General features: G+C 42.3%; 2 protein-coding genes and 3 pseudogenes across 5 annotated transcripts in view; all 5 read left to right on the top strand.

Annotated features, from left to right (window-relative positions):
- Nucleotides 1–5,481, top strand: part of LOC310790770 (protocadherin alpha-2 pseudogene) — a 5,941-nt pseudogene extending 460 nt beyond the window's left edge. The window contains exons 1-3 of the transcript in view: nucleotides 1–1,919; nucleotides 2,826–2,881; nucleotides 3,027–5,481. The exon at nucleotides 1–1,919 is cut by the window's left edge and continues 460 nt beyond it. The product of the transcript in view is annotated as a protocadherin alpha-2 pseudogene (transcript). The remainder of the gene's footprint in view (nucleotides 1,920–2,825; nucleotides 2,882–3,026) is intronic.
- LOC310790483 (protocadherin alpha-3-like) overlaps nucleotides 1–26,456 on the top strand; it is a gene marked incomplete at its 5' end in the record, with an annotated part of 213,351 nt that overhangs the window by 108,841 nt on the left and 78,054 nt on the right. The gene's annotated exons all lie outside the window — the stretch shown is intronic.
- On the top strand, nucleotides 7,546–14,904 carry LOC310790768 (protocadherin alpha-3 pseudogene; annotated as a pseudogene). The gene is made up of 3 exons: nucleotides 7,546–9,060; nucleotides 13,523–14,387; nucleotides 14,857–14,904. The product of its transcript is annotated as a protocadherin alpha-3 pseudogene (transcript).
- Nucleotides 15,541–17,943, top strand: LOC310790767 (protocadherin alpha-3 pseudogene; annotated as a pseudogene). The gene has a single exon. The product of its transcript is annotated as a protocadherin alpha-3 pseudogene (transcript).
- LOC310790766 (uncharacterized protein) lies at nucleotides 19,252–25,226 on the top strand (the record flags this gene model as incomplete). Its single annotated transcript, XM_083652498.1, has 2 exons — nucleotides 19,252–21,630; nucleotides 22,755–25,226. The coding sequence occupies 2 exons, from the start codon at nucleotides 19,252–19,254 to the stop codon at nucleotides 25,224–25,226; spliced, it is 4,851 nt and encodes a 1,616-aa protein (XP_083508624.1).

Raw genomic sequence — 26,456 nt, 5'->3', positions numbered from 1 at the left:
CGCATGACGCAGACATAGGCAGTAACTCGGTAAAGAGCTACAAGCTGAGCGCAAATGAATACTTCACCGTGGATGTGCAGAGCAGTGGAGAGCAGAGTGCGTCTGCTGAACTGGTGCTGCAGAAAGCTTTAGACAGAGAGAAACAGGCTGTTATTGAACTCACACTGACCGCTGTAGATGGAGGTAAACCTGCCAGGTCAGGGACTTTGCAGATAACCGTGAATGTAATTGACGTGAATGATAATTTCCCATTGTTCAGTAACCCTCTCTACAAGGTTCACGTTGTTGAAAATACCAAGATTGGAGCCACATTATTAACGCTGAGCGCTACTGATTTAGATGAAGGTGTCAATAGTCAGCTTGTCTACACTTTTACAGAAGAGGGGCGTTTAAAACCAGATGACAAATTTTCCCTGAACGATGAAACTGGTGAAATTACTGTAAAGGGGAATATTGATTATGAAGAAACTCAAGCATATGAAATTCGTGTGCAAGCACGAGACAAAGGCACACCTCCTCGCAGTGCTCGTGGCAAGGTTTTAGTAGAAGTTATTGATGTCAATGATAATTCTCCAGAAATCTTGGTGTCATCACTCATGAGTCCAGTAAAAGAGGACGCTGAAATAGGAACAGTTGTCGCTTTGGTGACTATAACTGATAAAGATGGAGGCAGAAATGGCATCACGAACTGTAAGCTCACTGGCTCTGTGCCATTTAAATTGAAATCGAATTACAAAAATTATTATTCCTTGGTGGTTGACGGGCATCTTGATAGGGAAAGTGCTTCCCAGTATAATGTATCAATTACAGCGACAGATGAGGGGAGCCCGCCTCTTTCGAGAACTAGCGTTATTACCGTTCACGTTTCTGATGTTAATGACAACGCTCCTCATTTCCTTGAACCCACTATTAATATTTATGTGAAAGAAAATAGTCCAGTGGGGGCTATTATTCATACTATGACGACGTTTGATGCAGATTTGAATGAAAACGCAAAGACAATGTACTCTATAATTGATAGTTTCCAGAAGAACACCCAGATCGCCTCAATGGTAAACATCAACTCAGAGACTGGAGATATAGTCAGCCTGCAGTCTTTTAACTTTGAGGAGTTAAAAACGTTCCTGTTTAAAGTTCAGGCCACAGACTCTGGTGTGCCTCCGCTCAGCAGCAACGTGACTGTGAACGTTTTTATCCTGGATGAGAATGACAACAGTCCCGGGATCCTCGCACCCTATTCTGAGCACGGCTCCGTTAACAGTGAGAACATTCCCTATTCTGCTGAAGTGGGCTACTTTGTGGCCAAGATCCGGGCTGTAGACGCAGACTCTGGCTACAATGCGCTGCTTTCTTATCACCTCTCTGAGCCCAAGGGAACCAACCTCTTCCGAATCGGAACCAGCACCGGGGAAATCAGGACTAAGAGGCGAATGAGTGACAATGACATCAAGACTCACCCGCTGGTGGTGCTGGTTTGTGATAACGGAGAGCCCTCCCTGTCAGCTACTGTGTCTATTGATGTAGTGGTGGTTGAAAGCACAGCTGACATCCAGACTCAGTTCAGACACGTGCCGACAAAGGAGGAGAGCTTCTCTGATTTAAACCTGTATTTGCTGATCGCCATTGCGTCTGTGTCAGTGATCTTTCTACTGAGCCTCATCAGTTTAATAGCTGTCAAATGCCACAGGACAGACAACAGTTTCAGCAGATACAGCGCCCCAATGATCACCACCCACCCTGACGGGAGCTGGTCTTACTCTAAATCTACTCAGCAGTATGACGTGTGTTTCAGCTCAGACACGCTGAAGAGTGACGTAGTGGTTTTCCCCGCGTCGTTTCCGCCTGTAGATGCGGAGCTGATCAGTATTAATGGAGGGGAAACGTTTAACCGGACTCAGACTTTACCCAGCAAAGAGAAGGTACGTAATGCCCTTTAAACAATATTACTCTTATTGCTCGGACATTTAAATGTATATAATTGTCTTCAAACAGACCCATCATGGGCCTGGTTTCATTCACACACTTGCTTTATACAAAGCCATGTCGGGTAGGCCTATGTCGCTCTCCGTGGTGCTGAAAGAAACAATATTTATTAGCTTTTAACCGGAATCAGACTTTAGCAAAGAGAAGGTGCTTCCTTTAATTTGAATATTGTTATTTAGCTATATAAACAATTAGCCTACCTCTTCTGTACTTTTCAGTTGGAAGCACTGCCCTTGTCCATGGTGCTGAAACCAAACATTAACTTTTTTTTGTCTCATAACAATAGCATTTTTTCAGTATAGGCTATGGCCTATATTCTGAAGAACACGTTCTCACTCCTAAACTCGTCTCAGAGCCACGCTTTGGCAAGCGCCTTGGGCTGTCCCGGAACATTGTTGTGTGAACAGTGTTGAATGAAATATTGTGGATATGCATTATTTTCCCTCAATATCCAGCCTGCATACTACAATGTTTCGTTAGGTGACGCAGTCTATCACACTTGGAAAATCATAATGCGCATGTGTTATGACGTGGGTTGCAGCTGTATACATATTTCACACTGGCGCATATCTTCATAATTCATCATTAATAGGATTGAATATGACTGGACAATAATATGCGTATTTGTTTAATTAAAATGTTGCAATATAAAATAGAAGGAGATCAATCAGTCAGTGAGTTAACTCTAATAACACTTGCCATGTCATGTTAGAAACGTAGATTTTTCTAATAGATGGCATGACTGAATTTGATGTAGTTATCTCAAATGACCACGTGGTGACAGTGAAGACCGTAATACCGAGAAGCTCTCTTTGGGAGCGTGAGTGAGGCTCCTCCCAAAGTCGGTAGATCGTTTCACTGGGCTCGGCTTTGTTATAACGAGACGAAAGACGGGATAGTACGGTGTGACAATGAAACATCTCTCTGGATGCAACTGAAAAAATATACATATTTTTTCGCTTTTATTTGGGATTGTTTTGAAGGAACGATAACATTTGGGTCGGTGTTTTCTTGAGACTGAATGGAATCATGTTTCTATCGAGTATAAGGAGGAGCTACGTTGGGACATATCTGATATTTTTGCTGCTGGAGTGTTACTGGGAAGCGGTATGCGGACAGCTCTCATATTCCGTGGCAGAGGAGGTGAACCCAGGGACATCTGTTGGAAATATCGCCAAGGATCTAAACCTCAATGTCCAGGATTTGGAATCCCGTATGTTCCAGATTGTTAGCGGGTCTGAAACAAAATATTTCTCAGTAAATCTAAAGACCGGCATGCTCTATGTTGATGAAAGAATAGACAGAGAGGAGATGTGTGCAGAAGAACCCAAATGTACAGTCGGTGTAGAAGCCGTGATAAACAACCCATTAAAGCTTTACCGTGTGGAAGTCATAATCATAGATGTAAATGACAATGCACCATCTTTTCGTGAAAAATCTCAAACGATAGACATAGCTGAAAATACATTACCCGGTGTAAAATTCCCCTTAATTAATGCCATCGATGTGGATGTAGGAAAGAACGGCGTCAGTACATACACGCTGAGCCCCAATGAACATTTTGCCTTAGCTGTGCACAAAGGGGGAGAGAGGGTTTCTGCAGAATTGGTGCTGCAGAAAGCTTTAGATCGAGAGAAAGAGCCAGTGGTCAAACTCAGCTTGACTGCTTTAGACGGAGGGAATCCACAGAGATCAGGTACTTTGGATATTATAGTTAATGTTTTAGATAATAATGATAATGCTCCGACTTTTAGTATGTCGTTATATAAAGCATGTGTATTTGAAAACACACCAACTGGGACCATAATACTTACATTGAATGCCACTGACGTAGACGAGGGTATGAATAGTGAAGTCGTTTTCTCTATTAGTAAAAATGAGGAAGATCATATTTTGGAAATGTTCAACATTGATCCGCACACGGGCGCAATTACTGTACAGGGTAACATTGATTTTGAAAGAAATTCTGCTTTTGAAATCCGTGTGCAGGCCAGTGACAAAGGCCAGCCTCCGATGTCTGCTCATTGTAAAGTGTTGGTAGAAGTGGTGGACCTAAATGACAATGCTCCTAAGATCACTGTGACGTCACTTGTAAACTCAGTGAACGAGGACGCTAAAGTAGGCACTGCTATTGCACTAGTTGCTGTACTTGATAAAGATGGGGGCAAAAACGGTGACGTGAAATGTAATGTAGCAAATAAAGTCCCCTTTAAATTGGAGACAAATTATAAGAACTATTATTCTTTGGTAGTGGATGGCCCTCTTGACAGAGAGAGCGCTTCTCAGTACAATGTTACCATCACAGCTACTGATGAAGGGATCCCGCCTCTTTCTACCACAAAGTATGTCACTGTACACATAGCTGATGTCAATGACAACGCGCCGCATTTTCCAGAGCCTTTAATTAATGTTTATGTTAAAGAGAACAGTCAAGTCGGAACAATTATTAAAAGAGTGACTGCAGTTGATACTGACGACAGTGAAAATGGCCAGATGAGCTATTCATTTTTAGACAGTAATAGTAACTCACTGCCGCTGTCTACAATGGTAAACATCAACTCAGAGACTGGAGATATAGTCAGCCTGCAGTCCTTTAACTTTGAGGAGTTAAACACGTTCCAGTTTAAAGTTCAGGCCACAGACTCTGGTGTTCCTCCGCTCAGCAGCAACGTGACTGTGAACGTTTTTATCCTGGATGAGAATGACAACAGTCCCGGGATCCTCGCACCCTATTCTGAGCACGGCTCCGTTAACAGTGAGAACATTCCCTATTCTGCTGAAGCGGGCTACTTTGTGGCCAAGATCCGGGCTGTAGACGCAGACTCTGGCTACAATGCGCTGCTTTCTTATCACCTCTCTGAGCCCAAGGGAACCAACCTCTTCCGAATCGGAACCAGCACCGGGGAAATCAGGACTAAGAGGCGAATGAGTGACAATGACGTGAAGACTCACCCATTGGTGGTGCTGGTTTGTGATAACGGAGAGCCCTCCCTGTCAGCTACTGTGTCTATTGATGCAGTGGTGGTTGAAAGCACAGCTGACATCCAGACTCAGTTCAGACACGTGCCGATGAAGGAGGAGAGCTTCTCTGATTTAAACCTGTATTTGCTGATCGCCATTGCGTCTGTGTCAGTCATCTTTCTACTGAGCCTCATCAGTTTAATAGCTGTCAAATGCCACAGGACAGACAACAGTTTCAGCAGGTACAGCGCCCCAATGATCACCACCCACCCTGACGGGAGCTGGTCTTACTCTAAATCTACTCAGCAGTATGACGTGTGTTTCAGCTCAGACACGCTGAAGAGTGACGTAGTGGTTTTCCCCGCGCCGTTTCCGCCTGTAGATGCGGAGCTGATCAGTATTAATGGAGGAGACACTTTTAACCGGACTCAGACTTTACCCAGCAAAGAGAAGGTAAGCCATGCCTCGTTTAATTTGAATATTTGTATTTCTATGAACAACTACTCTCTGGTTGGAGGCACTGTCCATGGTGCTTAAAGTATAGATAATGTTTCTGAACTGAGAACATAATATATGTTGACGTTTTCATTGAGGCTATTCCAGGATTTATTTGAGAACCAAAATGCATTTTTCACCTAATTTAATAGCATGCGGTTTTGTCCAAAATTTGCAAAACATTATTGTAGGAGCTGTAAGACTCCTGTGTTTTCTACACTCATTATTATTCACTGTCATGGTGGTGGGCGTGGTCACCATGGGCTGGGTGTGAGTGGTAGTGATAATGATTGTCTTCACCTGTTCACCTGTTTGTGCATTGTCAGAGAGAGAGGGGGTGAGCTTGGGAGTGGATACTTTTCTTTGACCGCATTTCTACACACAAAATCAGACTCGGTACCTGTACCATAATGTATTTTTTCTGTGTGTTTTGAAGTAAACGATGCATGTTAAAACGCAGCTATTGGAGTGGAACTGAATTATTTTACTATGCGCGTCACAGTGTTTTCCTCTCATGTTTAGCTCCTCGCGGGTTTTTTGGACTGCCTACAGCCGCAATAATTATATTTACTGGACATTGCGTTTGTGTTAACCCTTGTGTGGTGTTCGGGTCTGTGGGACCCGTTTTCATTTTTTATTAAAAGAAAAATGATACAATTAATTAATTTTTCAAACTGAGACTCACTGACTTTGGCTCATTTTCTGTGAAGAACATAAATCAGAATACATATTTAATGACCACACACCATACACCCCCCCTACACATTTCTATTACATATAAGATGTCCGGGTCCACTGGACCCGTACATCTTATATGTATGAATGAACCATTCTGTATTTTCTTGCGCTGCCTTCATTGCTTTGTGTGGCTCTGCATCTCAAGATGGCGGAAAGATTCTCTGCTCAGAGGGCCTTAGAGATCATTTTTGAAGAGAGAGAAGCTTTTTTCCTTTTTTCCCATTTTATCATAAAAAACGGATAGCACTTTGATAAATGTGATCTAACAGAGGTAAATGATCAATATTAACCATATGCTCTCTTCATTGCTAGTAATTGGGATAAATTAAACATCTGGTAAGTATCTTTACATAAATTGTTATGGCTGTATTGATTTAAAAACCCAATAATGCGGCGGGTCCACCAGACCCGCAAACATTGGCTGAGTAACAAAAACATGAACACCACACAAGGGTTAAAATGGAGAAGCTATAATTGAAGATGTTCTAAGTTGATATACTCATATATCTTGGTTGTTATTAGCTTTTCTCCTCAATCATTTTTGCCTCCAATGCTCTTGTATATTTCGCTGTCCATGGTCCTGACTGAATACACAGTGATTTGTAATGTTTAGCAGTGTCTTATGACATGTTTGTGTTATACGGGTGAGTTGATCTATAGATTAGCACAATTCTGACCATCATCATCATCATCATCATCACCACCACCATCATCAAGTAAAGAGTATTCGCGGGCGTCCGGGTAGTGTAGCGGTAAAGTCCCTGCCTACCAACGCGACCCCCGTCTTTCATCATCTTTCATTAATCACATTCATTGGATTGGATTTATGTTTTGGTCGTTTTCTTGTTATCTCTGAACGTGTTCTTCTTCTTCAGAGACACAGTCATGTCTATTGATATCACATCATTTCAAGTTTGTTCTTGGTCATTGCTTTAACACGATGCCGGCATGCGGCATAGCATTGCTCTGTCCATGGTGCTGAAATAGATGGTGATCACTGTGCTAACTTAAATGAGCCTGGCAATGATAGCAGAATTAATACGGTTCAGCATTCAAATTGGATGGATTTGAGTGGCAGTGAATGTAATTTCAGCGTCTTACTTTATAGTCATTGTAGTTATTCCAAATGTCCATGTGGTGACACTGTAGACCATAACATTGAGACCTCCTCGTTGAGCTCTCCATGCCCCTCCCAGATTCAAGGGGTAATCATTTTTCTCTGGGCTTTGTTTGAATGAGAAGCAGAGAAAGACGGACGGAATTCGAGCAATCATATCTTTCATGTAATTTGGTTCCCATCATCTTGGCCTGAATAACCGTCGGACACATCGACATAGGATCTATGTTTTATTCTCGTTCTGTGGAATTATGCATTTACCGGTTAGATGGAGCTCTATTGGAATATATCTAGCGCTTGTTTTGCTGGAGTGTTACTGGGAATCAGTGTCTGGGCAGCTCGCCTACTCCGTCTCAGAGGAGGTAAACCCGGGGACTTCTGTTGGAAACATCGCTAAGGATCTTAACCTCAATGTCCAGGACTTGGAGTCCCGTATGTTTCAGATTGTTACAGGATCAGAGAGAAAATATTTCGAGGTAAATCTTAAGACTGGTTTTCTCTATGTCAATGAGAGAATAGACAGAGAGGAGCTCTGTGCAGATGAACCCAAATGCACGGTAAGCGTAGAGGCTGTGATCAACAATCCACTAAAGCTTTACCGTGTGGAAATAGATATTAGAGATGTTAATGACAATTCTCCGTCTTTCAACACAAAATCACAAATATTGGACATTGCAGAGAACACTCTAGCGGGGCGTAAATTCGCTTTATCAGAGGCAACTGATGTGGATGTGGGCAAGAATGACGTTAGCACGTATAAGCTCCGTCCAAACGAATACTTCTCTCTTGCCACACACAAAGGAGGAGAGAGTATATCTACTGAATTAGTGCTGCAGAAAGCCTTAGACCGTGAGAAACAGGCAACAATACGGCTCATTTTAACCGCGATAGACGGGGGAAATCCACCGAAATCAGGCACATCAGAGATCGAAATAAATGTTCTAGATAGTAATGATAATGCACCGATATTCAGCAGTACTTTATACAAAGTTAAAATTATTGAAAACATTCCCATTGGGACGGCAGTCTTCACTTTAAATGCGACTGACGCTGATGAAGGCACAAACAGTGAATTAGTATATTCTCTTCGTAGTAAGGATCAAGATCACATTCTTGATATTTTCAGAATTGACCCTGACACGGGGATCATTTCAGTGAAAGGGAAAATCGACTTTGAGGACAGACGAGCTTTTGAGATCCGTGCAGAGGCCAGTGACAAAGGTCAACCACCGATGTCTGATCACTGTAAATTACTGGTAGAAGTCATAGATCTAAATGACAATTCTCCGAAAATCACTGTGACGTCACTGCTCAATACAGTGAAAGAGGACGCTAAAGTAGGCACTGCTGTTGCGCTTGTATCAGTTCTCGACACAGATGGTGGCAAAAATGGTGAAGTGAAGTGTGAAGTATTAAATAACGTCCCCTTCAAACTAGAGACAAATTACAAAAACTATTATTCATTAGTGGTTGACGGGCCTCTTGACAGAGAAATCACTCCTCAGTACAATGTCACCATTTCAGCTACTGATGAAGGGAGTCCGCCTCTCTCGAACATCAGTGTTATTACTGTGCATGTGTCTGATGTTAATGACAACGCACCACATTTCTCAGAGCATTTGATTAATGTTTATGTGAAAGAGAACAGTCAAGTAGGAACGACTATTAAGACAGTGACTGCAGTTGATACTGACGTCAGTGAAAACGCCCAGGTCAGCTATTCATTTTTAGACAGTCATAGTAACTCACTGCCGCTGTCTACAATGGTAAACATCAACTCCGAGACTGGAGATATAGTTAGCCTGCAGTCTTTTAACTTTGAGGAGTTGAAAACGTTCCAGTTTAAAGTTCAGGCCACAGACTCTGGTGTTCCTCCGCTCAGCAGCAACGTGACTGTGAACGTTTTTATCCTGGATGAGAATGACAACAGTCCCGGGATCCTCGCGCCCTATTCTGAGCACGGCTCCGTTAACAGTGAGAACATTCCCTATTCTGCTGAAGTGGGCTACTTTGTGGCCAAGATCCGGGCTGTAGACGCAGACTCTGGCTACAATGCGCTGCTTTCTTATCACCTCTCTGAGCCCAAGGGAACCAACCTCTTCCGAATCGGAACCAGCACCGGGGAAATCAGGACTAAGAGGCGAATGAGTGACAATGACGTCAAGACTCACCCATTGGTGGTGTTGGTCTGTGATAACGGAGAGCCCTCCCTGTCAGCTACTGTGTCTATTGATGTAGTGGTGGTTGAAAGCACAGCTGACATCCAGACTCAGTTCAGACACGTGCCGATAAAGGACGAGAGCTTCTCTGATCTAAACCTGTATTTGCTGATCGCCATTGCGTCTGTGTCAGTGATCTTTCTACTGAGCCTCATCAGTTTAATAGCTGTCAAATGCCACAGGACAGACAACAGTTTCAGCAGGTACAGCGCCCCAATGATCACCACCCACCCTGACGGGAGCTGGTCTTACTCTAAATCTACTCAGCAGTATGACGTGTGTTTCAGCTCAGACACGCTGAAGAGTGACGTAGTGGTTTTCCCCGCGCCGTTTCCTCCTGTAGATGCGGAGCTGATCAGTATTAACGGAGGAGACACTTTTAACCGGACTCAGACTTTACCCAGCAAGGAGAAGGTAAGAGTGATGACACATACAATTCTAGGCTCATAGTTTATAATTTATTTTATTGTTTTCGCTTTACCCTAACACACAGAAGGTAGATCATCTCATTTTTAAAACAAAATATACTGTTATTCCATGATTTTCATGTTCCTTTGTTGGCAGGAAGTTTAGAGGGCTTTCTAATATTGCTGATTTAAAAAATAGCTTCAACATTATTCCCTTTAGTACATGCAACCCGTTCTCATTGACTTATTGGCCCATTAGTAACGGCAACAGCTTACAAAATAGATAATCCATGGTTTGGTGCTGCTTCATGGGAATTGCGCTCTCCATGGTGCTGAATCAGTTGTTTGTCCATTGTTCAAAACAATTCTACAGTGTGTTTGAGTCAATATTTTCATTACATTTGCATACTATCATTCTCCTTCGCAATCAGGTATATTTTCAGGAATGAAAATTATTATAAAACAATTAATTCATAATTCATTCATAATTAATTATGTTTTATTATCAACAAAGCACAGCTAATCTGCCCACCGCTTGTCCAAGCTTATACAGCCATTCCAGAGGGTTCGTGAAGGTCTGCTTGGATCATGTTTGGCATTTAGCCATTCACAACAGGAACATGATGCCTATACTAAGAGGTTTATGATTATAATTTCAACATTTCTGTATTGGTTCAATTATTATTTAAATGAACTGTGAGCGGTATGCAGTAGGATTTTGTGGTGTAACAAATAACGTTTAATAAATTTTTATGTTGCTATCTTGCAGTTATTCTTCAACACATGCCCATCCCTTCTCTCTGATAGTGTATATCTACGTTTCTACTTCATCGACTCCAATGATGACTTGAGACTTGGCCTATAAATCGTAACTTATGCTGTGGTGCTGTATTTCAGTGTTTCATTATATATCAAATAAACACTAGATGTCGCTGGAGACCATGCATACAAGCCTCTGCATTAATTCCAGCCAAACTCCTCCTCTGTTGACGGTGCATGAAAAAAAACTGCCTCTATGCGTAGGGATGGGTTAGTAAACCACTCGGTATATGACTGCGAGACGAAAGGACCTTTGCTGTCTTCAGGACATAACTGGAGTTATACCATGGTCTGGGTGAATACTCGATTCTGATTGGCTGCAGGGTGTCCATTAAAAAGTGATAATGTACAGTTGGTAAAGTTGTTCAGCCAAATGGTCTGTTCACCATTCATATCAATGCGCCATAGTTTCAACAGTGTTATCAAGAGAGCAGTTTGAGCTCTATACCCCCGTTAAGGGTTAATAAGGTACTTTTGCAACTTGAGAAAAAAATTGAGTCGGTCAAAGTAACTATTTAAATCACCCCTGTGTGCTCAGTTTATCAAAAATAACTCTTATTTACAATTTTGATTTTCGTTTCGGAGATTTTTAACCTCGCGTCACCAGGCTCTTCTCGGCGACAAAGAGGAGAAGAGAGAGAGAGAGAGAGAGAGAGAGAGAGAGAGAGAGAGAGAGAGAGAGAGAGAGAGAGGCATTTCACCACATACAGCACACGCAGTGCGAGCCCCCGCTGCACTGTTTGACTTCCTGAAACTCTTCGCTCTTAAATGTTAATATACTTGGCCAATACGTATCTATCATACAAAATAAAGCAAGCAGCCAAACGGTAATGTCTTCATTTAATGTAGAACGCAAAACATCGTTAAACCTGCATTCCTGTGATAAAGTTAACGTTTGAGTCGGCTTTAAAACGGAGGGTGGTGCAGGTGGGAGGGACTATTTTATTTCGTGGAAGACTGATTTACAGTATGAATAACAGACATTTAGCCATTTAGATTGCTTTATTTATTACACATGGAAATATAAATGACTGGTCTTATTGTTTTGTTGGCAAGTGACCATGGTATAAGCGGGTTAATGCACTTCGAGGTGAACATTATCACTTTTTAAGGGACTTCGCGGAGGCAAACCATCCTCGGCTTCGCCTCGGACGGTTCACGCCTCCGCGTCGTCCCTTAAAAAGTGATAATGTACACCTCGTCGTACATTAACCCTTACATATTGCTTTACTCTGTGTGGAATATTTGGCTGAAGGTCTTTATACACAAAAGGATGAGTCGGCGACAGAACAGACAGCCCGACTGGATTCTGTGCGTCATTCTTCTTTGTTTATCTGATTGGGCTGCAGCTCAGATATCCTACTCCGTTTCCGAGGAGGTGGACAAAGGCACGGTGGTGGGGAATCTTGCTAAGGATTTAAACATTAAAATACAGGAACTAGAGGAACGGAGTCTTCGGATTGTATCGGGATACAGTAAGAGATATTTCGAGGCTAATTTAAGAACAGGAGAGTTGTTTGTAGATGACAGGATAGACCGAGAGGAGCTTTGTCCGAATTTGTTGAAGTGCTCATTAAATATAGAGGCATTATTGAGCCATCCTATGAATCATTATCGCATTGAGGTCAACATTATTGACATAAATGATAACGCCCCCTCATTCCTTGAGCAAAATCATGTATTTAACATATCCGAGTCTTCTTCAACGGGAGAGACGTATCCTCTCCCAATAGCAAACGATCCAGATCAGAGCAGTAATTCAGTAAAGATCTACAAACTGAGTCAAAATGAATATTTTACTCTGGATGTACAGAGAAATGGAGAGCATAGTGTGTCTGCTGAGTTACTGCTGCAAAAACCTTTGGATCGAGAGAAGCAGGCAGTTGTTAAGCTTATTCTGACTGCAGTAGATGGAGGAAAACCTCCCAAATCGGTGACTTTACAGATACTTATTAACGTATTGGATGGCAATGATAATTCCCCTGTTTTCAGCAAACCGTTGTACAAAGTGAGCGTGAATGAAAATCTGCCATTGGGTACAGATATATTGCAATTAGACGCCTCCGACTTAGACGAAGGTGTAAATGCAGATATACTATATTCTTTTATGAAACGCAGCAATATAAATGCAGGGGACAAATTCTCTATAGACCCACAAAGTGGCCATATTACTGTAAAGGCAAATTTGGATCATGAAGAAACTTCAGCTTATGAATTACGTGTTCAAGCAACAGACAGAGGCTCTTCCCCCCGCAGCGGCTTTTCTAAAGTGTTGATTGAGGTTGTTGATATTAACGACAATGCTCCCGAAATCTCGATAACTTCACTCACGAGTCCAGTGAAGGAAAACGTTGCAATTGGAACAGTGATCGCATTAGTTACAGTGACTGATAAGGATGGTGGGCAGAATGGCCTTACTAACTGTAAACTCAGTGATTCAGTCCCTTTCAAACTAAAATCAAATTACAAAAACTATTATTCTTTGATAGTTGATGGGCCTCTTGACAGAGAGAGCGCATCACAGTACAATGTTACCATTATAGCTACTGATGAAGGAACGCTTCCTCTGTCCAGCAATGGTGTTATCACTGTACACATTTCTGATGTGAATGACAACGCGCCTCGTTTCCCAGACGGCAGTATTAATATTTATGTGAAGGAGAATAGCCCAGTTGGAGATATTGTCAAAACAGTAACTGCAGATGATGCCGACGTAGATGAAAATGCAAAATTGTCATATTCATTATTGGATAATTCTCCTAAATATCTTCCCATTTCATCAGTTGTATCAACTCAGAGACTGGAGATATAGTCAGCCTGCAGTCTTTTAACTTTGAGGAGTTAAAAACGTTCCAGTTTAAAGTTCAGGCCACAGACTCTGGTGTTCCTCCGCTCAGCAGCAACGTGACTGTGAACGTTTTTATCCTGGATGAGAATGACAACAGTCCCGGGATCCTCGCACCCTATTCTGAGCACGGCTCCGTTAACAGTGAGAACATTCCCTATTCTGCTGAAGTGGGCTACTTTGTGGCCAAGATCCGGGCTGTAGACGCAGACTCTGGCTACAATGCGCTGCTTTCTTATCACCTCTCTGAGCCCAAAGGAACCAACCTCTTCCGAATCGGAACCAGCACCGGGGAAATCAGGACTAAGAGGCGAATGAGTGACAATGACGTCAAGACTCACCCGTTGGTGGTGCTGGTTTGTGATAACGGAGAGCCCTCCCTGTCAGCTACTGTGTCTATTGATGTAGTGGTGGTTGAAAGCACAGCTGACATCCAGACTCAGTTCAGACACGTGCCGATAAAGGAGGAGAGCTTCTCTGATTTAAACCTGTATTTGCTGATCGCCATTGCGTCTGTGTCAGTCATCTTTCTACTGAGCCTCATCAGTTTAATAGCTGTCAAATGCCACAGGACAGACAGCAGTTTCAGCAGGTACAGCGCCCCAATGATCACCACCCACCCTGACGGGAGCTGGTCCTACTCTAAATCTACTCAGCAGTATGACGTGTGTTTCAGCTCAGACACGCTGAAGAGTGACGTAGTGGTTTTCCCCGCGCCGTTTCCGCCTGTAGATGCGGAGCTGATCAGTATTAATGGAGGAGATACTTTTAACCGGACTCAGACTTTACCCAGCAAAGAGAAGGTAAGCCATGCCTAGTTTAATTTGAATATTTGTATTTCTATAAACAACTACCCTATACTCTCTGGTTGGAGGCACTGTCCATGGTGCTTAAAGTATGCATAATGTTTCTGAACTGAGAACATAATATATGTTGACGTTTTCATTGAGGCTCCAGGATTTATTTGAGAACCAAAATGCATTTTTCACCTAATTTAATATCATGCGGTTTTGTACAAAATTTGCAAAACATTATATTTACTGGACTTTGCGTTTGTGTTCAAATGGAGCAGATATAATTTAAGATGTTCTACGTTGATATAGGCATATATCTTGGTTGTTATTAGCTTTTCTCGTCTGTCATGTTTGCCTCCAATGCTCTAGTCTAGTGTATATTTCGCTGTCCATGGTCCTGACTGAATACACAGTGATTTTAACTGTTTAGCAGTGTCTTATGACATGTTTGTGTTATACGGGTGACTTGATCGATTAGCACAATTCTGACACCACCACCATCATCATCGCCATCATCATCAAGTAAACAGTATTCGCGGGTGTCCGGGTAGTGTAGGGGCAAAGTCCCTGCCTATACCAATGCCATCATCTTAAATCACATTCATTGGATTGGATTTATGTTTTGGTCGTTTTCTTGTTATCTCTGAACGTGCATCTTCTTCAGAGACACAGTCATGTCTATTGATATCACATCGCTTCAAGTTTGTTCTTGGTCATTGCTTTAACACATGCGGCTAGCATTGCTCTGTCCATGGTGCTGAAATAGATGGTGATTATACTGTGCTAACTTAAATACCCCAGCAGCGATAATAACAGAATGAATACACTTCGTTTTTGGTTCAGCATTCAAATATGATGGATTTCAGTAGCAGTGAATGCAATTTCAGTGTCTTAATTTATAGGCATTGTAGTTATTTGAAATGTCCATGTGGTGACACTGTAGACCATAACATTGAGACCTCCTCGTTGAGCTCTCCATGCCCCTCCCAGATTCAAGGGGTAATCATTTTTCTCTGGGCTTTGTTTGAATGAGACGCAGAGAAAGACGGACGGAATTCGAGCAATCATATCTTTCATGTAATTTGGTTCCCATCATCTTGGCCTGAATAACCGTCGGACACATCGACATAGGATCTATGTTTTATTCTCGTTCTGTGGAATTATGCATTTACCGGGTAGATGGAGCTCTATTGGAATATATCTAACGCTTGTTTTGCTGGAGTGTTACTGGGAATCAGTGTCTGGGCAGCTCGCCTACTCCGTCTCAGAGGAGGTAAACCCGGGGACTTCTGTTGGAAACATCGCTAAGGATCTTAACCTCAATGTCCAGGACTTGGAGTCCCGCATGTTTCAAATTGTTACAGGATCAGAGAGAAAATATTTCGACGTAAATCTTAAAACTGGTTTTCTCTATGTCAATGAGAGAATAGACAGAGAGGAGCTCTGTGCAGATGAACCCAAATGCACGGTAAGCGTAGAGGCTGTCATAAACAATCCACTAAAACTTTACAGTGTTGAAATAGATATTAGAGATGTTAATGACAATTATCCGTCTTTCAACACAAAATCACAAATATTGGACATTGCCGAGAACACTCTAACGGGGCGTAAATTCGCTTTATCAGAGGCAACTGATGCGGATGTAGGCAAGAATGATGTTAGCATGTATAAGCTCAGTCCAAACGAATACTTCTCTCTTGCCACACACAAAGGAGGGGAGAGTATATCTGCTGAATTAGTGCTGCAGAAAGCCTTAGACCGTGAGAAACAGGCAACAATACGGCTCATTTTAACCGCGATAGACGGGGGAAATCCACCGAAATCAGGCACATCAGAGATCGAAATAAATGTTCTAGATAGTAATGATAATGCACCGATATTCAGCAGTACTTTATACAAAGTTAAAATTATTGAAAACATTCCCATTGGGACGGCAGTCTTCACTTTAAATGCGACTGACGCTGATGAAGGCACACACAGTGAAATAGTATATTCTCTTCGTAGTAAAGATCAAGATCATATTCTTGATATTTTCAGAATTGACCCTGACACGGGGATCATTTCAGTGAAAGGGAAAATCGACTTCGAGGACAGACGAGCATTTGAGATCCGTGCAGAGGCCAGTGACAAAGGTCAACCACCGATATCTGATCACTGTAAATTACTGGTAGAAGTCATAGATCTAAATGACAATGCTCCCAAAATCACTGTGACGTCACTGCTCAATACAGTGAAAGAGGACGCTAAAGTAGGTACTGCTGTTGCGCTTGTATCAGTTCTCGACACAGATGGTGGCAAAAATGGTGAAGTGAAGTGTGAAGTATTAAATAACGTCCCATTCAAATTAGAGAAAAATTACAAAAACTATTATTCATTAGTGGTTGACGGGCCTCTTGACAGAGAAATCACTCCTCAGTACAATGTCACCATTTCAGCTACTGATGAAGGGAGTCCGCCTCTCTCGAACATCAGTGTTATTACTGTGCATGTGTCTGATGTCAATGACAACGCACCGCATTTCTCAGAGCCTTTGATTAATGTTTATGTGAAAGAGAACAGTCAAGTAGGAACAACAATTAAAACAGTGACTGCAGTTGATACTGACGTCAGTGAAAACGCCCAGGTCAGCTATTCATTTTTAGACAGTCATAGTAACTCACTGCCGCTGTCTACAATGGTAAACATCAACTCAGAGACTGGAGATATAGTCAGCCTGCAGTCTTTTAACTTTGAGGAGTTAAAAACGTTTCAGATTAAAGTTCAGGCCACAGACTCTGGTGTTCCTCCGCTGAGCAGCAACGTGACTGTGAACGTTTTTATCCTGGATGAGAATGACAACAGTCCCGGGATCCTCGCACCCTATTCTGAGCACGGCTCCGTTAACAGTGAGAACATTCCCTATTCTGCTGAAGTGGGCTACTTTGTGGCCAAGATCCGGGCTGTAGACGCAGACTCTGGCTACAATGCGCTGCTTTCTTATCACCTCTCTGAGCCCAAGGGAACCAACCTCTTCCGAATCGGAACCAGCACCGGGGAAATCAGGACTAAGAGGCGAATGAGTGACAATGACATCAAGACTCACCCGTTGGTGGTGTTGGTTTGTGATAGCGGAGAGCCCTCCCTGTCAGCTACTGTGTCTATTGATGTAGTGGTGGTTGAAAGCACAGCTGACATCCAGACTCAGTTCAGGCACGTGCCGATAAAGGAGGAGAGCTTCTCTGATTTAAACCTGTATTTGCTGATCGCCATTGCGTCGGTGTCAGTGATCTTTCTACTGAGCCTCATCAGTTTAATAGCTGTCAAATGCCACAGGACAGACAACAGTTTCAGCAGGTACAGCGCCCCAATGATCACCACCCACCCTGACGGGAGTTGGTCTTACTCTAAATCTACTCAGCAGTATGACGTGTGTTTCAGCTCAGACACGCTGAAGAGTGACGTAGTGGTTTTCCCCGCACCGTTTCCGCCTATAGATGCGGAGCTGATCAGTATTAACGGAGGAGACACCTTTAACCGTACTCAGACTTTACCCAGCAAAGAGCAGGTAAGCGTGTTGATACATTAATGTCTTCGCTCTGGCTTTTGTTGTTTGAGTAATAGATATAACTTTAGCTGCATAATAAATTAAGGGAACAATATTGAATCAAACACTCGTTTCATCTTCCTTTTTGAGAACTAAGCATGAGCTTTTTCATATTTCATATTTTCTAAATCGGTAAAGATGCTAAAATGGCTTTCCTTTCATTAAAACTGATACCATTAAATGAGCACAGTAGTAATATGAATAGTTTGATGAGATCTCTGTGTGCCTTTGGTCCTGCTCAGTGGAAATCGTGCTCTCCATGGTGCTGACATCAGTCTCTCAACGTTTTCAAGGCTTCGTTTTCTGTTTGAATGGCACATGCCTTGTTTTCCATCTCAGTTTTTTTCTATCTATTACGAAGTTTGTGGGAAAACACATGGTTCCTTCTTAATGGTGGTATTAATGTGCATGGACTATCCCTGCCATTTTTGTACGTTTCTTTTCTAATGTGCCTCCCGTGTTCTGTTAGTTTTCAGTAGCCTATACTTTTGGTCCCATTGAGTAGTAAAGTTCCAGTCGTTGCAAAGTTGATGTTCTACTTGGCTTAGCGGACAGCACTGTAATTTTAACAGCGATAATGTATGATTTATGTGTTAAGCAGGCTATTCGGTGAATTGTGGTGAAATTGTTGTTTTGAAAGTGTTCAGAGTTAGCGCATATCGGATGCTGTTAAACAGAGGAGGCTATAGGCTTCGGCATTTTCCTCGTCTTGCAACGGCTCTATCCATGGTGCTGATGTGCGTATTTACAGTATATGCGGGGCATTACTGGTAATGTTTGCTTTTTAAGTAGGCTACCACCCCCACCCCCCCTTCCCCAAGCTGTGTATAATTAATGAAGTATGTCGAATCCAGTGGTTATTTTAATACAGAGCAAAATTATATTTAAGTTTTACCTTTGCCTGCATGCTGCTCCTTTCCATGCAGAAAAATGTAAGATGTTCTATGCGGGACCTTCAGCGAACAGTTGTATAGTCTAGGCCTACTGTAGACCTATATGTGATTTTTTTTTACATGAACAATTTCGCCGTATATTATACCACCTTTGACTTATCTATGAATCACCGCGCGGGGGCGCTGGAGACCATAAACCAGTGCATGCACATCTCATAAAACTCCTCCTTCCTCAATAAAGAAATGCACAGCGTCATTTGCCTTTAGCTTCAGTAATACACAGTCGGGTCGTACTGTAGCGCTGGACCTTACCCAGGAAATAATTTTATTGACGGACTTGTCTATATTTCTTGGATATAAATGATTGCTTGGATTCAGTTATTTTGTTCAAACAACGATGGGTGTTCGAGGACAACGAGAATATGCCTGGATTCAAATGGTTATGTTGCTTTGTCTCTGTGACTATTCTGCTTCTCAGATATCTTACTCCATTTCCGAGGAGGTGAACAAAGGCACGGTAGTGGGGAATCTCGCAAAAGATTTAAACCTCAATGTACAGGAGCTAGAGTCAAGGGATCTCCGGATTGTCTCGGGTTACAGTAAGAAATATTTTGATGTGAATTTGCGGACTGGAAATATCTTTGTTGATGAGAGGATAGACAGAGAGGAGATTTGCCCCGACTCGGTAAAGTGCTCCGTGAAAATACAGGCCTTATTAAGCAATCCAATAAACTTGCACCGCATTGAGGTCAGTGTTTTAGATATAAATGATAATGCGCCTACGTTCGTTGAACGATCGTTTACTTTGAATATTTCTGAATCATCGTCACAGGGAGAACGATATCTCTTGCCAATAGCAGTCGATGCAGACATGGGCAGTAACTCAGTAAAGAGCTACAAGCTGAGCCCCAGTGATTATTTCTCCCTAGATGTGCAAACCGGTGGAGAGCAGAGTGTGTCTGCTGAGTTAGTATTGCAGAAAGCTTTAGACCGAGAGAAGCAGTCGCTTATTAAGCTCACGTTGACGACTGCAGATGGAGGAAAGCCTCCCAGATCAGGAACGTTACAGATCATAGTGAATGTAATAGATGTTAATGATAATACACCCACCTTCAGTAAATCATTGTATAAGGCTCATGTGAATGAAAATTCTCAATTTGGAACGATGGTGATACAGCTTAACGCATCTGATTTAGACGAGGGTTCCAACAGTAGGCTTATATATTCTTTTATCAAACGTGGCAACGTAGATCCTTCAGATATTTTTGATATCAATGCAAATACAGGGGAAATTACAGTTAAGGGTACATTGGATTATGAAAAAACGTCTGCTTATGAAATTCGAGTTCAAGTTAAAGATCAAGGTTCTAGTCCTCGTACTTCTCATGGTAAACTATTGATAGAAGTAACTGATGTCAACGATAATGTTCCAGAGATAACAGTGACTTCGCTTAGGAACCCTGTGAAAGAAAATGCTGAGAAAGGAACAGTTGTTGCTTTGGTAGCTGTGAGCGATAAGGATGGAGGGAAGAATGGAGTCAATAACTGTAAAGTAACTGGCGCTGTCCCCTTTAAACTCGAATTGAACTACAAGAATGAATATTCTCTAGTTGTGGATGGGCCTCTGGACAGAGAGAGCGCATCTCAGTATAATGTCACCATCACAGCTATTGACGAAGGGATCCCGCCTCTCTCGAGTACCAGCACTGTCAGTGTTCACATTTCTGATGTCAATGACAATGCACCACGCTTCGCAGATCCCGTTGTAAATATGTACGTGAAGGAAAACAGTGAAGTCGGGGTTCTTATCTACACAGTGTATGCATATGACCCAGATTCAGATGACAATGCAAAATTGGCCTACTCTTTGTTAGAAGGTTCTCCTCGAAATATCCCAATATCGTCAGTTGTAAATATAAATTCAGAGACTGGAGATATAGTCAGCCTGCAGTCTTTTAACTTTGAAGAGTTAAAAACGTTCCAGTTTAAAGTCCAGGCCACAGACTCTGGTGTTCCTCCGCTCAGCAGCAACGTGACTGTGAACGTTTGTATCCTGGATGAGAATGACAACAGTCCCAGGATCCTCGCACCCTATTCTGAGCACGGCTCCGTTAACAGTGAGAACATTCCCTATTCTGCTGAAGCAGGCTACTTTGTGGCCAAGATCCGGGCTGTAGACGCAGACTCTGGCTACAATGCGCTGCTTTCTTATCACCTCTCTGAGCCCAAGGGAACCAACCTCTTCCGAATCGGAACCAGCACCGGGGAAATCAGGACTAAGAGGCGAATGAGTGACAATGACGTGAAGACTCACCCGTTGGTGGTGTTGGTTTGTGATAACGGAGAGCCCTCCCTGTCAGCTACTGTGTCTATTGATGTAGTGGTGGTTGAAAGCACAGCTGACATCCAGACTCAGTTCAGACACGTGCCGATAAAGGAGGAGAGCTTCTCTGATTTAAACCTGTATTTGCTGATCGCCATTGCGTCTGTGTCAGTGATCTTTCTACTGAGCCTCATCAGTTTAATAGCTGTCAAATGCCACAGGACAGACAACAGTTTCAGCAGGTACAGCGCCCCAATGATCACCACCCACCCTGACGGGAGCTGGTCTTACTCTAAATCTACTCAGCAGTATGACGTGTGTTTCAGCTCAGACACGCTGAAGAGTGACGTAGTGGTTTTCCCCGCGCCGTTTCCGCCTGTAGATGCGGAGCTGATCAGTATTAACGGAGGAGACACTTTTAACCGGACTCACACTTTACCCAGCAAAGAGAAGGTACGTAATGCCCTTTACCAACTAGTCTTGCTCAGACCTTAAAAAACTGACCAAATATGGGCCTGGTTTCATTCACACACTTGCCTTATAAAAAGCCATTGTAGGCCTATCGCCTATGTCGCTCTCCGTGGTTCTGAAAGCAACAATGTGAGCTTTTTTTGCTCTCTTTTGTTGATGATTTCATTAATTGATGGGTCATTACGTGGGTCATCAACGAACGTTGATTACGTTCATTAAAAGCATTATATTAGTGATTTAGATATAGCTTAAAGTTTAAGCTAAGAAGAGAAGAGGCGTTTAGCACCACGGACAGCGCCTCAATGTACTGGTAGTTTAGGCTATAGCCATGAGGCGCTGTCCGTGGTGCTGCTGAACGGCTCTTCTCTTCTCGGCTCTTCTCTTCTCTTCTCTTCTATACAATACATTAATTTATAACACTGAACTTTTATAGCAACTGGAATTTTCAATCACCTTCCTAACCTGCCCTTATGAGAAAAACATCATTTTTGGTCTTTTCATAACAATGAGTTGAGAAGATTGATGTCCGTAGTCATTCAATTGTTGTTATCCACAGTTCTTAGCAGTTGATCTCATGTTTTCTTCGTGAATATTCATTGCTTAAATGCAACGAGCATGTAAAGCACCTGATTTGAATCAATATTACAAAAATGAATGACAAGCTGAACGTTATTATTCTCTCATCTCTATATATATGGTTCGATTTATTCATATTATGAGTTTAATCTCTCTTCTATTTAGAGGAGGTGAGCTCTTCTAAAACCAAACCGGATGGTGGTTTTGTCGAACATATAGTTTCGTATTATTGCAGTTAATTAGACATAACAAACTCTTCCTCTTCTCTTTGGTCTATCTATCTTGTATACCAAAGAAACACGTGGTGTCGCTGGAGACCATAGAATATAATGAGTTCAGAGTCTAAAACTCCTCCTTCGTTCATGAAAAAAAGGAAACGTCATCAGCTCGTATTGCTTTGTGGAAAGAGGAAACAGTCGAATGGCGCTGGGGCGAGAAGAGGATTTTAAGCAAGATTGGATATAGCCTAGGACCTATTTGTTTAAATGCCCTTTTTCATGTGGAAACTTGGATTCGTCTCTTGTGATTAAACTACGATGGCTGCTCGGGAACAATGGAATTATTTTGCGGGTCTGTTCGTTGCTCTGCTTTGCTTCTGTGACTGGTCTGCGGCTCAGATATCTTATTCCGTTTCAGAGGAGGTGGACAAAGGCACAGTAGTGGGGAATCTCGCTAAGGATTTAAACCTCAATGTGCAGGAACTGGAAGCCACTGGTCTTCGGATTAACTCAGGCTATAAAAGGCGGTATTTTGAGGTAAATCAGAAAACTGGAATTATTTTCGTTAACGAGAGGATAGACCGAGAAGAGCTATGTCCTAATATGATAAAGTGCTCTTTAAATATAGAGGCCATATTGAGTCACCATGTAAGCCTCCATAGAATTGAGATTAATGTTCTTGATATTAATGACAATTCGCCATATTTCCTGGATGAATCAAAGGCAGTTGAAGTGTATGAGTCTTCATTTATCGGGGAGAGGTATTCACTGCCAATAGCCCATGACGCAGACATAGGCAGTAACTCGGTGAAGAGCTACAAGCTGAGCGCAAATGAATACTTCGCCGTGGATGTGCAGAGCAGTGGAGAGCAGAGTGCGTCTGCTGAACTGGTGCTGCAGAAAGCTTTAGACAGAGAGAAGCAGGCTGTTATTGAACTCACACTGACCGCTGTAGATGGAGGTAAACCTACCAGGTCCGGGACTTTGCAGATAATAGTGAATGTACTGGATGTAAATGATAATTCCCCTTCGTTTAGTAAACCTCTTTACAAGGTTCAGGTTGTTGAAAATGCAAAGATTGGAACCACATTATTGACACTGAGTGCTACTGACTTAGATGAAGGTGTAAATAGTCAGCTTGTATACTCGTTTACAGAAGGTGGACGCTCAAACCCTGACGATGCATTTTCCCTGAACGATGAAACTGGTGACATTACTATAAAGGGGAATATTGATTATGAGGAAACTCAAGCATATGAAATTCGTGTGCAAGCACGAGACAAAGGAACACCTCCTCGTAGTGCTCGTGGCAAGGTTTTAGTAGAAGTTATTGATGTCAATGATAATTCTCCAGAAATCTTGGTGTCATCACTCATGAGTCCAGTAAAAGAGGACGCTGAAATAGGAAAAGTTATCGCTTTGGTGACTATAACTGATCAAGATGGAGGCAAAAATGGCCTCACAGACTGTAAGCTCACTGGCTCGGTGCCATTTAAATTAAAATCTAATTATAAAAATTACTATTCCTTGTTGGTTGACGGACATCTTGACAGAGAGAGTGTTTCCCAGTATAATGTCTCAATTACAGCTACAGATGAGGGGAGCCCGCCTCTATCGAGCACCAGCATTATTACCGTTCACATTTCTGATGTTAATGACAACGCGCCTCGTTTCCTGGAACCTATTATTAATGTTTATGTCAAAGAAAATGGTCCAGTGGGAGCTAATATTCATACTATGACGACGTTTGATGCAGATTTGAATGAAAACGCAAAGACAACCTACACATTAATTGATAGTTCCCCGAAGTACACCCAGATAGCCTCAATGGTAAATATAAACTCAGAGACTGGCGATATAGTCAGTCTGCAGTCTTTTAACTTTGAGCAGTTAAAAACGTTCCAGTTTAAAGTTCAGGCCACAGACTCTGGTGTTCCTCCGCTCAGCAGCAACGTGACTGTGAACGTTTTGATCCTGGATGAGAATGACAACAGTCCCGGGATCCTCGCACCCTATTCTGAGCACGGCTCCGTTAACAGTGAGAACATTCCCTATTCTGCTGAAGTGGGCTACTTTGTGGCCAAGATCCGGGCTGTAGACGCAGACTCTGGCTACAATGCGCTGCTTTCTTATCACCTCTCTGAGCCCAAGGGAACCAACCTCTTCCGAATCGGAACCAGCACCGGGGAAATCAGGACTAAGAGGCGAATGAGTGACAATGACGTCAAGACTCACCCATTGGTGGTGCTGGTTTGTGATAACGGAGAGCCCTCCCTGTCAGCTACTGTGTCTATTGATGCAGTGGTGGTTGAAAGCACAGCTGACATCCAGACTCAGTTCAGACACGTGCCAATGAAGGAGGAGAGCTTCTCTGATTTAAACCTGTATTTGCTGATCGCCATTGCGTCTGTGTCAGTGATCTTTCTACTGAGCCTCATCAGTTTAATAGCTGTCAAATGCCACAGGACAGACAACAGTTTCAGCAGGTACAGCGCCCCAATGATCACCACCCACCCTGACGGGAGCTGGTCTTACTCTAAATCTACTCAGCAGTATGACGTGTGTTTCAGCTCAGACACGCTGAAGAGTGACGTAATGGTTTTCCCTGCACCGTTTCCGCCTGTAGATGCGGAGCTGATCAGTATTAACGGAGGAGATACTTTTAACCGGACTCAGACTTTACCCAGTACAGAAAAGGTAAGAACATTACAACTTAGAAATATTTATCCAGGTTACTTACCTCTTTACAAGAGTGCTAATATAACATTGAATGCAATCTGCTAAATTCACATATAGCTTCCATCTCTGTGAGTTTTTGTTTTGCCACTAGTATGTGTTTATCACTGTCCATGGTGCTGAAACAAGCTGAATGTGTTGTGTGCAAACGCTGGGGGTCAAGCAGGAAATGAGTCAATCGAAAGGCAATATTTAACTGCCCAGTATATGCTTATTAGGAATTTTCTAAATAGCCAATGTTAACTTTGGAATTGTGAATCCCTTTTAGGCAAGATGTGTGTCTGGATAAAAGCATTGCACTCAGTTAGTTCCTTGTTTTGTTGGAAAATAGGGAAATATGTTTAGGTTTACACATTTCCTGCCTTCTTTCTGTACTTATATTAAGGTTTTACTGTGTTACCGTGCAAAACTTTCTGGCTCAATCTAGAGAGCACTTATAACTGAAGACAGGCTGGTGGTTTGACATACATCTCTTCTTTGTCAGTTTTTCTTATCGGACACCATTATATGTGTAGACCGCTGTCCATGGTGCTGAATCAAGCATCTGAAAGGTTGGCTATCTCCTCAGTCATCTTTTCCTCCAGGCTCACCATATTAGCTGTCCATGGTGCTGAATCCAAGCCCCTGAATTTGTTTCGTATTCAATCTCCACTGTGGAAGGATGAAACTATGCGTTTATGGTTAATAAAAACAATGTTTCACTTTACCGAAAGCACATTTGATCTTTTACCTATTTCATCATTTTAAAGTATCGCTATAAATAACATTTTTGCCCCAATATATGATGTGTTAAAAGATGAGAAAACGTATTCTCTTTTATGTCTTTGTACATTTTTAAGGCATGCTCTCTTTGTTTTGTATTGTATTATTTCCCTCGTATAGTTCCAATGGAACAGAAGTCATTATGTTTCGCAGGCTCTTTGCTTTAATGTCCCACTAGCTTTTAACAAGAATATTAAGAATATGCAAGGCTCTTATCATAGGCTACTGCTGGGGGGGTCGGACGGAGAGGGGGGGGGGGGGGGGGGATCTGGTCGGTCATATGTGGTTAACTTAAGCTAGATTTTCAGGATAAAATACGCTTTAAGTTTATTTATTTATTTATTTATTTATTTATTTATTTATTTATTTATTTATTTATTTATTTTGTGTAGTTTGCTATTGTTTAGATTGATTTTAAGGAGGATTTAAAACAGTGATGATCATCTCAGTTGTTTGATGCCGACTGTAGTTATATCAAATGGCCACATGGGGACATTGTAGACCATCACATTTGGA

Source organism: Poromitra crassiceps (genome assembly GCF_964638095.1).
Source record: "Poromitra crassiceps genome assembly, chromosome: 15".
In the NCBI taxonomy this organism is placed as follows: domain Eukaryota; kingdom Metazoa; phylum Chordata; class Actinopteri; order Beryciformes; family Melamphaidae; genus Poromitra; species Poromitra crassiceps.
The sequence above is the reverse complement of the archived record's forward strand: the minus strand, read 5'-3'. Positions and strand labels throughout refer to the sequence as shown.